General features: G+C 40.6%; 1 protein-coding gene across 4 annotated transcripts in view; it reads right to left on the reverse strand.

Annotated features, from left to right (window-relative positions):
* NCAPD3 (non-SMC condensin II complex subunit D3) overlaps positions 1 to 13,410 on the reverse strand; it is a 71,295-nt gene that overhangs the window by 23,189 nt on the left and 34,696 nt on the right. For all 4 annotated transcript variants that reach the window (XM_008021583.3, XM_038004960.2, XM_038004959.2 and 1 more), the window contains 6 exons: positions 7,248 to 7,439; positions 6,816 to 6,913; positions 6,576 to 6,691; positions 2,922 to 3,029; positions 669 to 783; positions 481 to 588 (listed from right to left, as the gene is read on the reverse strand). In XM_008021583.3, the coding sequence (XP_008019774.3) occupies positions 481 to 588; positions 669 to 783; positions 2,922 to 3,029; positions 6,576 to 6,691; positions 6,816 to 6,913; positions 7,248 to 7,439 (737 nt within the window). The remainder of the gene's footprint in view (positions 1 to 480; positions 589 to 668; positions 784 to 2,921; positions 3,030 to 6,575; positions 6,692 to 6,815; positions 6,914 to 7,247; positions 7,440 to 13,410) is intronic.

Raw genomic sequence — 13,410 nt, forward strand, 5'->3', positions numbered from 1 at the left:
GTTCTGGAAAGTATTAAATAAACCATTTCCTTTTATGGAAAATTTATTTCTTCATTTCCAGAACTCAGTGCAGCATCCGGCAGTTCTTGATGAATAGACTTCGTGGTGCTGCATTATGAGTATAAAAAAATTACAGGAGTATTAAAGTCAAGTGAAGCTACTGAAAAAAATTACAGAAGCAGGGATAATTGTAATAAATTAACATAATCGTACTAGAAAACAAAAGCTCCCTCTAGACCCTCTAGAGAGTGCCTGAGTCTTACCGTCTTGGGGCGCTGTCAGCCTGAGGGCTCTCATGACCAGCACGTGGTTAGGCAGAGCTCAGCACTCACATCAGAGCCACCTCTAGGAAGCATATGGGCCGAGAGCAGACACAGACAGGCTCGGCAGCCCCGACACATTCCCATGGCTGCGCTTACTTAAGACAACAGCTACACACAGAACTTGATGTCAAGCCCTAGTCTCCCACGTTTTTCTTACCTAAGGTAATGATAGCATGTGCTCTAATCACAGAGGGCATGACAGAACCTCTGACCTGGGAGGGTGGCTGAGATGCTGGGGCATCACTGCTGCCTTGAGATGATGGTACTGCAAGGAAGGGAGAGAAAGTCACTGACAGAACCTTGAACCGGCATGCATGGTACAGAGTATGATTTCAAATGCCTTACAATGGTCAGCATCAGCAGACGAAGCCAGGACGGACTGAATCAGAAGGAAGATGCGCTTCTCCACCCTGGCTGGACACAGCTGGGCTATATCCCCTAATGTAAAAATGTACTTCACCTACAAAGATAATTGGTTTTACAGTAAAAATAAGGCAAAAGAAAAGTGAACTCTAGCTAGATTAAGGACATGTCAATGGAGTATTTCCTTTATCCCCAAAATTTAAAACAATGTTACTATTTTTTTGTTTCATAAAAATACATGGCTATTGTAAAAACTTAGTCACTATGTAATGAAACTCATCCAAAATTAGGACAACCATATAATTTTATCACCTAAATCTAGACAAATCTGCAAGTAAAAGGGGGTGCTATTAATAATTATATTGTGAAAAATAGGTGTACACCAGGGTTATCTTGGGTAAACTGGGATACAGAATCACCTACCTATAATCCTACCACCCAGAGACATCAGTTTTCGTGTATAACTTTTTCAAAGTATTTCTATAGTCACATGGCTTTATGTTTACTTTTCTTATACACTTATCAATTATAGTATGTTGAAGTCTGCAATGATTACTTTGAATATTAGGTATCATTTCATGTCAATATATGAGACACATATCTTTAATGACCACGTAAGTATGCCATTTTAAAACTAGGACTGTCATCATAACTTACTGCCCTACTTCAGTATTAATGAACACTGATGCTGTTCCGCTGTGCTAATGTTTCGATCAGCTCTGGTGAACACCTGTGTATCCTTAGATACTGTTCTCTTTCCTCAGAAGTAAAATCCAGGGTAAAGAGTATATTAAGCTATTTTATATTCTGAAACATATTTTCAAGTTGCCCTCCAGATTATTTTTCCATGTAGACCCCATCCAAAACCTACTCATGGCTGCCACCTGCCACGCTGTGTTTATTCGTAACATTCAGTTTAACAACTAAGTAACATTGTTCTTTTTTAGTTTATGCCCCAAATGGAGGGATGATGCTGAATAGTAAAATGTCAAATAAAAGCTTATACTAGGGTAAGAAAGCCAATAACAAAGTATATGAGTTTAAAAGAATCTTGATATACCGTTATCTCTTCATTAAAAAATATTTAAATTCTATTTAAAGAAGCAAGAATGAAACTATGTATATAGGGCAAAACCTCTTCATATATATTTTGACTGAAGAGTAGATTTTGATGACACGGTTAACAGTTGAAAAAAATGTGGGGGAGTGGGGTGGGGACAGGACTCACTAACCATAGTAAGCATCTTTCTTAGTGTGGGCAGGAATGAGAAGAGCAAGACCCTCTGGAAACCCTGGGCCAGGCCTGTGCTACATTCCCTGGCCCTCTTACCTAAGCATCCAGGTTCCCACAGTGAGGCTTTTTATTACTGAACACAGGCACAGTAGTGCCCCAGGCCCAACAGTCTTCACTTTTAACAAATCTAAACTTGGTCTGTGATCACTGGGAATTAGGAGAGCTAGGCTAACAAGTAGAAACTGAACACAGAAAAGATGTGCTCTGCTAATTTAAGTATACGAGAAAACCGGCCAGTTTTGGTTAAATGATGACCTGTATTGAATGGCATCAAAAAGCAGCTCATTATTTCCTTTACTGGACAGAGTCAGATGTTGGAACCAGAATTACTGCCATACATCTTGTCCCCAGTCAGCCACTGAAATCAGCCAACTGTCCCGTCCTGGCTCACAGGAATCTCTTGCACTGTTTACAGTTTCTAAAGCAGGGGTGCCGTGGAAAACAATCTTGGGGCTCCAAGGTCATCTGTGTTTTGAATTGTCAAATCTTTATTTCAGTCATTACTTTGCAATTGCTCAGCACTATTCCCAGTTCTACTGTCTGCTGTTCAAACTGCTCAGAAGACATGTTAAATTTTTTAAAAAGCAAACACACAAACTGAAAAGAGTCTACTCACATTATTATTTCTTACCTTATATTTCTAAGCTTGACTATACCAACCTTACAACACACACTATGTTTTCCCTACTGAAATCAGGCTTCTCATAAGATTGAACTAGGTGAAGTATATACCATTGAGTTTCCCCCCGATAATAAGTATATAAGAAACAAATGAATAGGTTATCAATTTAAAAATATCTTCTAAAAAGAGAGAGTAAGCTCTAGGCTAAGACAGCCCTTTTGTTAAAAGCATTTAAAGTGTACATTACAAAGTCATCTTTAACAAAACTTCACTGATAAAATGGAAGCGTAAAGAATGTTTAGGAAAAGCAGTCACTTACCAACAGGTCTTCGTCCATATTCCCTGTTCCATTCTCCTTCAGAACGATGTTGGAGAGGCGGTGCTCACAGGTGGAGAGGACATCCCCACACACCTGCTTCAGCAATTCCTACGGCAAGTCAAAAGTCATCTCTGAAGGGCCCCGCACATCTCCCAGATGACCCATGAAACATCATGTTCTCAGGAGAAACTGATCTTCAAATGGATAGGCTGTAGGGGTGCTTTCTATCCTTCCTCTTTCCCACAAGTTGTCCAAAACCACAACGACATGCATTTAGAAACCTAGCCATGAGTTCTGGCTAAGTGGAATTTATAAACAACAGTGTATACATCATCTTTCTTTCTACATTTGCCCTATAAGAGCAAAAGGCCAAATATTTACAACGACCCCAAGCAGTAATTTATAAGAGATCTATAATAGTAGTGCTCCTCCAAAAATACAGAAATAAGTTGTAGTTTTGCTGGCATATACAGATGATGAATTAACTACTGTGATAAACATTTTTTAAAGACATAAAATAAAGAGTTGCTATTCTTCTGAAATTTATTCATTAGGGACAAGTTTTCCATGTCTCTTACTGATTACAATAACTTCAAGGGGTCACCTCTAGTGCACATCGGACTGTTCCTCTGTGCGAAGGAAGAGAGAGCTCCCAACCACATTCTAGAATTCTTGGGCCTCATTTTCTGTGGGAAACCATTTCCAAAACACCTAGGTTGAGCTAAGTGCTTCCATCTCCTTGCTTCCATGTTACCCGATGCCGATTTTTATTTTAGGAATGATTACATTATGCTGAAATTATCTGCTGATGTGCATACACCCACCCTCCTCCTCTGCAGTGCCTTAGGAAGGGACCTGTGTTAACCATTATCCAGTGCCTAGCAGTCCACAGCCTGGCACTATGAGCAATGCTTTTAGCCTGACTTGCCCTAATGTGTCTTGAAACTATTGCCTTTATTACTTTTAAAATAACTATTACACTTAAAATTTTAACAGATTGCACAACCTGGACCACAACATTGGCCCACAGAGTTTCTGCAATTCTTATGCTTGATCCCGATGAGGCCAGAACCTGGGTAGTATGACTGGTAAGTTTCGGTATCACAGAATCTGGGAAAGCCGACAAGGCCACCCAATCCTGGCATTCTCTCCACAAGGCAGCTTGTTCCAAGTTCTTGTCCAGCTTCTCCTGAACACCTCTAATAACAAGGGACATGCTCTGGGACAAGCCCTCAATTTTAGGCAGACCTCAGTAAGTTTTCTCTTCAGTCACCAAAATTTACAATTTCCATTCATTGGTCCAGATAGGTTGTCTGGGAATACCAAATAAATCCAATTATTTTATTTGAAAGTCCTTCATAAATTTGAATTTAGCTAGGCAGCCTACCGTCCCCAACCCTTCCCCACTCCATGCTAAAGACTCCAGGCCCTTCTGCAGTTCCTTACATAACTTGCTTTGTGATGCCCTTATTTAGCTGCTCTCCTCTAGTTATATTCAATTTCATCAACACTTCTCTGTAAATTTGTCACTGATACTGAATTACAGAATATGTCAACTTAGATTTAGCCAGGACACAGGACCACTGCTCCTCTTGTTCTAGACACTATTTCCACTAATACAGTCCAAGATCTCATCAATTTTTTAATGACAGCCACAAAACACATAACAAAAATGCCCAAAGACAACAGTCCTTTCATATATACTGCTGCTGAGCTATATCTTTGGGTAAATCTGTTGCTCTCAGTAAAATAAATGATATTCACTTACAGAGAAAAGAAAAGGAGAAGTGTGTTTAGAGGAAACAAGTGGGTCACATGGATTGAAAATATCCTAACATTCCAGAAAATCTCAGGGCCTTGCTCCTCTGTCAACCACCAAGTGAGGCCGTGTCGGCAGATTAAAGCCGTGAGGCCGTGTCGGCAGATTAAAGCCGGGAGGCCGTGTTGGCAGATGAAAACCGCGGCAGTCTTTGCTAACGCAGTAGTAGCCCCACCTGTTTCCAGCTCTCAGTGTCTAACCTGAAGACAGTTCCTTGCCTTCCTCATAGGCTCTCATGACAATGTAACCACCGTCCTAATGGCCCTGGGCCGGCAGCAAGCGGCAGATGACTTCCTAGGCCCTGACTGCGCGCTGTACACATGATTCTTTTTCCAACCAGTGCTGGTGAAAAGAAAATTAGGAAAAAGTCAGAGGCCTTAGTTCGAGTCCCAGCTCTGCCGGTAGTAAGTTATGTACCACTGAGCCTGGAAGGCTTGCAGTTTCATAGTCTGTTAACGTAAATTTCTCCCTGATCACTCTTTCCTCAGTCTTACCACGCCTGTAATCCTAGCACTTTGGGAGGCTGAAGCAGGCGATCACTTGAGATCAGGAGTTTGAGACCAGTCTGGCCAGCATGGCAAAACCCTGTCTCTACTAAAAATACAAAAATTAGCTGGGCCTGATGGCATGTGCCTGTAATCCCAGCTGCTCAGGAGGCTGAGGCACAAGACTTGCTCAAACCCAAGAGGCGGAGGTTGCGGTGAGCTGAGATTGCGCCACTGTACTCCAGCCTGGGGGACAGAGCAAGACCCCATCTCAAAAATAAAAATAAAAGTTTTTCATATAATTTCCTGGGTCTTGAGAAAAAGGGTTAGAAAAATCAAATAATGCAAGTATCCCTTTCACCAATAAAAGAGCCTAAAGACAGATACCAGAAAAACACCAGACACCATTTCATAAGAAATAGGTCAACAGTCTTAAGTCCCAAACACAAAAGTTACATTGTTTTAATTGATCTGTTGGAAGTAGAAAATGTAACATCTTAAGGAAGGGTTTTCTCTTATGAACTTGGTCAAGAAAAGGAAGCATAGGAAGGTAGTTGGGGAGATCAGCTGAAGCCATCATTTTCTTTTATTCTGGAAAACTTAAATATATTCCAGCAATTATTTAATTTTTGTTTTCTGTAGCCATTAATAATAACCCCAGCTCTAAATTTTTTCGTTAGGATTGGTACTAAGAGTGTATCTCCTGATAAAAACAGAATAAATATATGGTAATAAAATGATTTCTTCAGAGTTACTGGTATGCATACCTTTTAAGGAGTCAAAGTAACTCTCTGCCTCATATAAATCGCTGATTTGGATTTGTGTTTATGCATATATAAAAACATTAGCTGCGGGCTGTAGGCAACCTCGGGGACATGATACCAACAAGAGATATTTGAGTAGTGTAACCTCATCGTAACAGGACAGGCATGTCCAAGATTATGATTTATCAAAAGGTCAGAAAACTGTTCTGGAGGGAACTTCCTGCTTAGGTGGAAAACTGCCTATAAACGTTCTTGGAATGAGAGTGGAGGTCAAGGAGAAAGATAACCTTGCAGAATTCTCACCAGGAAATGACAGACAATCAACAGGAGTGTCTATCTAAAGACACCTGCCCCTGCGATCAAGGTGGTGACCATCTACGGGAGCCATTTCTCTTCAGCAGCTCAATCTTCTTGGGGAATGTCAATTGCCAGTTATGTAAACCTTGCCTTGTCGCGGCAATAGCTGCTGGGGACATCCTTACATGTCCTCTTATTTACAGAACATGCTCCTCAAACTTCAAAACACATACAGTAACACCCTAAGCACAAAGAAGTCAGAAACGTATCAGGGAAAGTCTGGCCATACCTGCTCCTCTGCTGGTGTCTCTGCAGATGCTCTACAAAGCCTCTGCAAAGCGTCCACAGCCGAACTGATCACCTCTAGAGACCACTGAAATCCACTCAGCTTACGCTTGACAGCATCTATGAAGGAAGTCAAAACCCCTGAAGTTCAACTGCTTAAATATATTCAGGTACACACACACACACACACACCCCTGAAATGAACAGCAATGCATTTTCAAGTAAGATTCTCCAACACACTCACCAGTCACTTTGTCCCGGGTGCTCTTAGGAAGATGCTTTGCAATATGCCCCATCACACACAGAATGTGTCCTAAGGTGTTTGAATTGGGATTCTGCTGACTAGAGAAAGGGCAGGAGAAGTATCAAGGGAGAAGCAAGTTAAACACTGCTGCCAACAAAGGCCTTTCTTCTGGATTATTAACACTGGAGGAAGCAGGATAGGTAGCGTGGCTTAGAAGTCAAGCTGTGGGAACATCAAGGCACTTACTGTACTTGGACAAAGGGGAAATGGGTTAAACATGATTCTCATTTTTTCATGCTTGTTTTTATACCAGGTTTTAAACAGAAGATCTCTGTATATGAATAGCTATGAAAAAGGCCCACTTCCTTAAGCCTTGGGCTTTGTTTCTAAGACTCTTCAGTGTCATTAGTAGTCAAATCAGAAGATACAAACCTGCTGATTTTCTCCCAGGACTGTATTATTCTGCGGTAGTCCAGCCTGGGTGAGGAGCCAGCAATCTTGGAAAGCAGCATCCAGGCAGGTGCCGAATGTTCCGTGCCAGTGTGAGATATTATATTGTTTACAAAAGTGGATGAGAATTTTTCTTTCTTGGACCAGATATGAAAAGCCTTATTTAAATATCGGCTAGAAAAAAAAAAAAAAAAAAGATAGAAAAGCAGAATTGCAACTGTAAATATACAAAACAATTCCGATCAGCGCCTCACTAAAAGGGTATCAACTTCTGCTGCTCCAGGACTCACGTGGCACATGAAACTTTCACAGACTTTCCTAATTAGTGGCATGTCTGATATCAAACTAGGTATCTTTTAAATTTTTATTATTCTATAAACAGTTATATTCATTTTTCCCCTCATAAAATGTTTCTTAAAGCAAAGAATAAAATTTCACAATTCATTTGAGACTCTTCTCCTTCTCTCCTCCAAAATTTCTACATAACTGCATGGGGTCAGTTACAGATACATTCAGAGCTCACACAGTTATAGTGACAGAAATTAGTAACATTGTCCTTTTTTCAATGGAAGGATTGTAAATGACAACCTAACAATTAAATATATTGAATGAGCTAAAATATGCAATAACTTAATACCACTCAGAAATAGATATTTCAAACCTTTTCAAAACAAAAACAGTGCTTCTGATGTACTAAAGTGTTTGTGTTATACTAGTATTTTTTGAGACAGGGTCACATTCTGTCACCCAGGCTGGATCACAGTAGTATGATCACAGCTCTCTGTGTAGCTTCCACTTCCTGGGTTCAATCAATCCTCTTCCCTCAGCCTCCAGAGTAGCTGAGACTACAGGCATGGTCATCATACCTGGCTAATCTTCTTCCCTCTCTTTCCCTCTTTCTTTCTTCTCTTTCTCTCTTTCTTTTCTATCTCTCTCTCTTTCGAGACAGGGTCTCGCTATGTTGCCTAGACTGGTCTTGAACTTCCGGGCTCAAGCCATCCTCCTGTCTTGGCCTTCCAAAGTACTGAGATTATAGTTGTGAGCCACTGTGCCTGGCCGTCACCGTTGTTTTAGAACTATCTCTTATTTTACTTCTTCCCATGTCACTGAATGGGATCATATGACTCATGAGACAATGCCATATTATATATTTAAATGAAGAGAAAAATACACCTCTTCCCTTGATTAATTTTTCTTAAGACTTCTGGGAAAACACATACACATACATACACACACACAAACATCAGGAATTCCTCATTAAATTGTTTTTAAAAGGGAAATTCTCAGAGCATACAGAACAAGGTAACTATAACAAAATAAACACATCTATATACCATAATAAGCATATGAATATAAATGAAGTTTTGTTAATATATCAGCTATTAAAAATCCATCCACAGATGTCGAATCTTACTACAGTTAGCTTACAATATGATTTATATCTGACTTATGTCCAAATACCACAAAATATAAGCAATGAACAAATATTTTAAAATTTATTTTAAAATAATTATATAAAATATTAAGTAATGTTTATTATATGTAGCCAACAGAATGGGGAAAAAATTCTCTGAACTTGCAGAGTTCAGAAAACTTGTAGAAATCTCAAACTTGGCTCCTCTTTGACAACTCCCAGCCCTCCACTCCCACCCAGCCTCCCAGCCCAGCTGAGGACCACAGCCATTCCCCACCTGGGCAGACTGTGACCCAACACACTAACCTCTAATCTTAGTACCAAAACCAACGGCCATGCTTCAGGCCCATCTCCATGGCCTCCATCAGAGGTTACTGACTACTTTTTGCACTGAGGCTTTGGTCCACCAGCTGGATCTCTTTTCATCTTTAACTAATTCCTGCCTTCTAATAACTAATTGCTGATTTGAAAAGCTCTATTCTTAGACCTCTTATCTCCAACCTAACTCTGGGTGACCTCATGCATTACCAAGAGCTCCCAACTGAGATGTGATAAAGCATTCCAAGTCGAAGCTGGGCTTCCATCTCCAGTACGCCCTCCGTGCTCGACCTGCCTGACCTCTGCTCTCTACACCTATTGATCAAGGCATTTTCCTGAGATTTGGTAGAGCCTTCTGGCCTGAGCTTTTGCATAACTATGTCCTTCCTGGTAACCCTCACTATTCTGGCTGCTTAATTCCCACACATTTGCAAATATTCTGCCCATGCCACTACTTCTGGGAAGCCAGCCTAAGCTAGAAGAAGAAAGAAGGAGGACAAGAAGAGGAAAAAGAGGAAGAAATAATCACCAAAATGCCATGTGCCCTTCCTCTGTTCTTCTGTAGCTCCATTTCCAGTAAAATTGTGACTTGCTTTTGTCTATTTCACCAGACCAACTGGAGTAGAGGAAGTGCACTGAACTATTCTGTGAATCTCCAGCACTTAGAACCAGTCCCGGAAAATGAAGTCCTCAAAATATGTTTGTTCAATTGAATCAACTATTTCCTCTTCCAATTCCTCCAAACCTCAGGCTCAGCTTTCATCACCTCTACCATTCCCTCCTATAGGGCCTTTACAGAGGAGATGAAGTTAAAATGTGGCTGTTAGGGTGGGCCCTAACCCAAGTTCAACATAAGAGAAGCAGCCAGCTTCCTGGATCAAGTGGGGACTTGGAGAACTTTTCTGTCTAGCTAGAGGATTGGAAACGTACCAATCAGCACTCTGTGTCTAGCTAAAGGATTGTAAATGCACCAATCAGCACTCTGTAAAAATGTACCAATCAGCGCTCTGTGTCTAGCTAAAGGATTATAAATGCGCCAATCAGCACTCTATAAAAACGCACCAATCAGCACTCTGTAAAAACACACCAATCAGCACTCTGTGTCTAGCTAAAAGATTGTAAACGCACCAATGAGCATGCTGTGTCTAGCTAAAGGACTGTAAATGCACCAGTCAGCACTCTGTAAAATGGATCAATCAGCGCTCTGTAAAATGGACCAATCAGCAGGACACAGGCGGGGCCAAATAAGGGAATAAAAGCTGGCCACCGGAGCCAGCAGCAGCAACCTGCTTGGGTCACCTTCCATGCTGTGGAAGCTTGGTTCTTTTGCTCTTCACAATCTTGCTGCTGCTCACTCTTTGGGTCTGCACTGCCTTTATTAGCTGTAACACTCAACACGAGGGTATGCGGCTCCATTCCTGAAGTTAGTGAGATCACAAACCCACCAGGAGGAACAAACAACTCTGGACGTGCCACCTTTAAGAGCTGTAACACTCACTGCGAAGGTCTGCGGCCTCACTCCTGAAGTCAGCGAGACCACGAACCCACCAAAAGGAAGAAACTCCAGGCACATCTGAACATCTGAAGGAACAAACTCAGAACACACCATCATTAAGAGCTGTAACACTCACCGCGAAGGTCCGCGGCTTTATTCTTGAAGTTAGCGAGACCAAGAACCCACCAAAAGGAATAAATTCCAGACACAAAGGGTGTCCTTGTAAGAAGAAATGCCGACACAGAATGAGACACCAGGGATATGTGTGAGAACACAGCCAAGGAGGGAGGCCTCAGGAGAAATCCACTCTCCTGGCACCTTGATCTCAAATTTCTACCCTCCAGAACTGTGAGAAAATAAATTTCTGTTATTCAAGCCACCTGCTCTGTGGTGTTTTGTTATGGTGGCCCTAGCAAATTAATACAAAGAGCTGTATCAACTAAAACTTCAGACTAAAAAATGCCTATACAGAACTGTGCCCTTTAAAAAATACTAACACATTCTGAACAGTCTGTTTTTGAATGTATACTACTGAATAAGACATCTGTAGTTGTATCACCCATTTCATCATTAATATTATTTATTTGTACCTTTTTTCTTGTCATATCTCGGCAGAACTTTATCTTTTCCATTAGACTTTCCGAAGACTCAGTTTTTCTTTCCTAGTTTTTAAATTTCCAGTCTTAATTTTAGCATTTCTTTTCCTCAAGTTTATTCAATGACTTTTTGCAACTTCTTAAATAGAACCTTCAGCTCATCAGTTTTCAGTCCTTTCCTTTTCTAATACACATAACATTACATATTTCCTCCTAAGTACTTCATTAAATGCATTCTACCAGTTTTGGCACGTATTGTTCCAAAAATCTTACAATTCACTGGTCTTTGACCTTGGAGTTATTTAGAAGTATCTTTTTAAATTCTTCAAATACTCTTTTTTGAGGTTTTCCTTTACATTATATAATACTCAGAGAACATTATCCTGTTAATATAGAATTGTTGATATTTAAGACTGACTCTATGAAATAGTACATAATCAATTTTTATAAATGGTTCACATAAACTTAGAAATATGTGCTTCTGTTGGGCACGGGGTTTTATACGTATTCTTTAGGAACACATACCTCTTCCAGGTATAATTCCTTTATGAGTAACTTTCTTTACAACTGATGACATTTTCCTTAAATTCTATTTGACTCTATTTTAAATTCTTTTTTTTTTTTTTTCTTTTTTTTTGAGACGGAGTCTCGCTCTGTCGCCCAAGCTGGACTGCAGTGGCCGGATCTCAGCTCACTGCAAGCTCCGCCTCCCGGGTTTACGCCATTCTCCTGCCTCAGCCTCCCGAGTAGCTGGGACTACAGGCGCTCGCCACCTTGCCCGGCTAGATTTTTGTATTTTCTAGTAGAGACGGGGTTTCACCGTGTTAGCCAGGATGGTCTCGATCTCCTGACCTCATGATCCGCCCGTCTCGGCCTCCCAAAGTGCTGGGATTACAGGCTTGAGCCACCGCGCCCGGCTCTATTTTAAATTCTGTTCTATCTGATACAGCCTCCTTTTTGCATTATTTTTCTAGTAACCTTTTTCTTACTTTCGCCATTTCTGGTAACTTTATTTTAGGTGTGGCTCTTATAAACAGTATGTAGTTGGATTTTGGTTTTTATATCCAAAGATTTTGTCCACTAACTGTTAAATGTAAGTCATTGACATTTATAGAGATTACTGACCTATTGGATTAATTTACCCCTTTATTTTATGATTTCAATATACCATGCTTTTTATTTCCTTCTCATTTTTTAACCTCGCTTCTGTTCCGCCTTTTCTTGCACTGAACTTTCTTCAGTGTTACTTCTGTTCTGCTGGCTCAGAAGTTACATACGACTATCCCTGGTTGTCTGCAGTGTTGACTCGAGTTTAATGCTAATGAGCATCTCTAGTCTCCTATCCAATGCTAGAAATGCAAGTAAATGCACCCTCCAGCTCATCCTACATACTATTTTATATTTTAGCTTCACCTGGCTTTCAGTCATCCCAATTAGTCATCTTCGTATCATTGTTGTTACTGATTTGCAATGGCTATGCTTAATTTAGATTCATCTATGTGTTTATCAATTTCTTAGCAACCCTTCCTTCTCATATGCCATTCCTCCCTTCTGAATTCAGTTTCCATCCTTCTGAGGTACATTCTTTTTTTTTGAGACAAGGTCTTGCTCTGTCACCCAGGTTGGAGTGCAGTGGTACAATTACAGCTCATTTGCAGCCTCCACCTCCTGGGCTAAAGGGATCCTCCCACCACAGCCTCCCAAGTAGTTGGGACTATAGGCGTGCGCCACCACAAATGGCTATTTTTTTTTTTTTTGTAGAGACAAGGTCTCACTACATTGCCAGGGATGATCTCAAACTCCTGGCCTTAAGCAGTTCTCCCGCCTCAGCCTCCCAGAGTGCTGGGATTATAGCCTGGCCTGAAGTACATCCTTCATAGATGGCCCTTTAGTGGAGGGGTAGTGGTGATAAACACCCTTGGTTTTCCGCTAGTCTCAGTATGGCTTTATTTTACCCTGTATGTTGAATAATCTGGCTGGGTGTAAGATTTAAACTTGATGTGAATTATGTGAATGAGTTTTGAAATGTTTTTTTGAGACTTTTTTTTTGAACTGTTTTTGAGACATTTAGAATTGTCGACTACTGGTTTTGCTTGAAATCCTCACTCCCTGTTTCCATTTGAATCATTTTCTCATAGTTGTTCCTCTACCTCTTCATACTTTTTAAGTCTTTTTGACATGGCTATCTTTCTCTGTTGAAGTCTTCAATGCACATCTTCTGCAAGGTTCCTCTTCTAAGCTTGCATTTTTTCTTACTCATTTTATAATCTCCTTAAGCAGTTCCATCCACAACCTGATTCCAGGTTTCATAATGAGCCCATG

This window comes from Chlorocebus sabaeus, chromosome 1 (assembly GCF_047675955.1).
Source record: "Chlorocebus sabaeus isolate Y175 chromosome 1, mChlSab1.0.hap1, whole genome shotgun sequence".
In the NCBI taxonomy this organism is placed as follows: domain Eukaryota; kingdom Metazoa; phylum Chordata; class Mammalia; order Primates; family Cercopithecidae; genus Chlorocebus; species Chlorocebus sabaeus.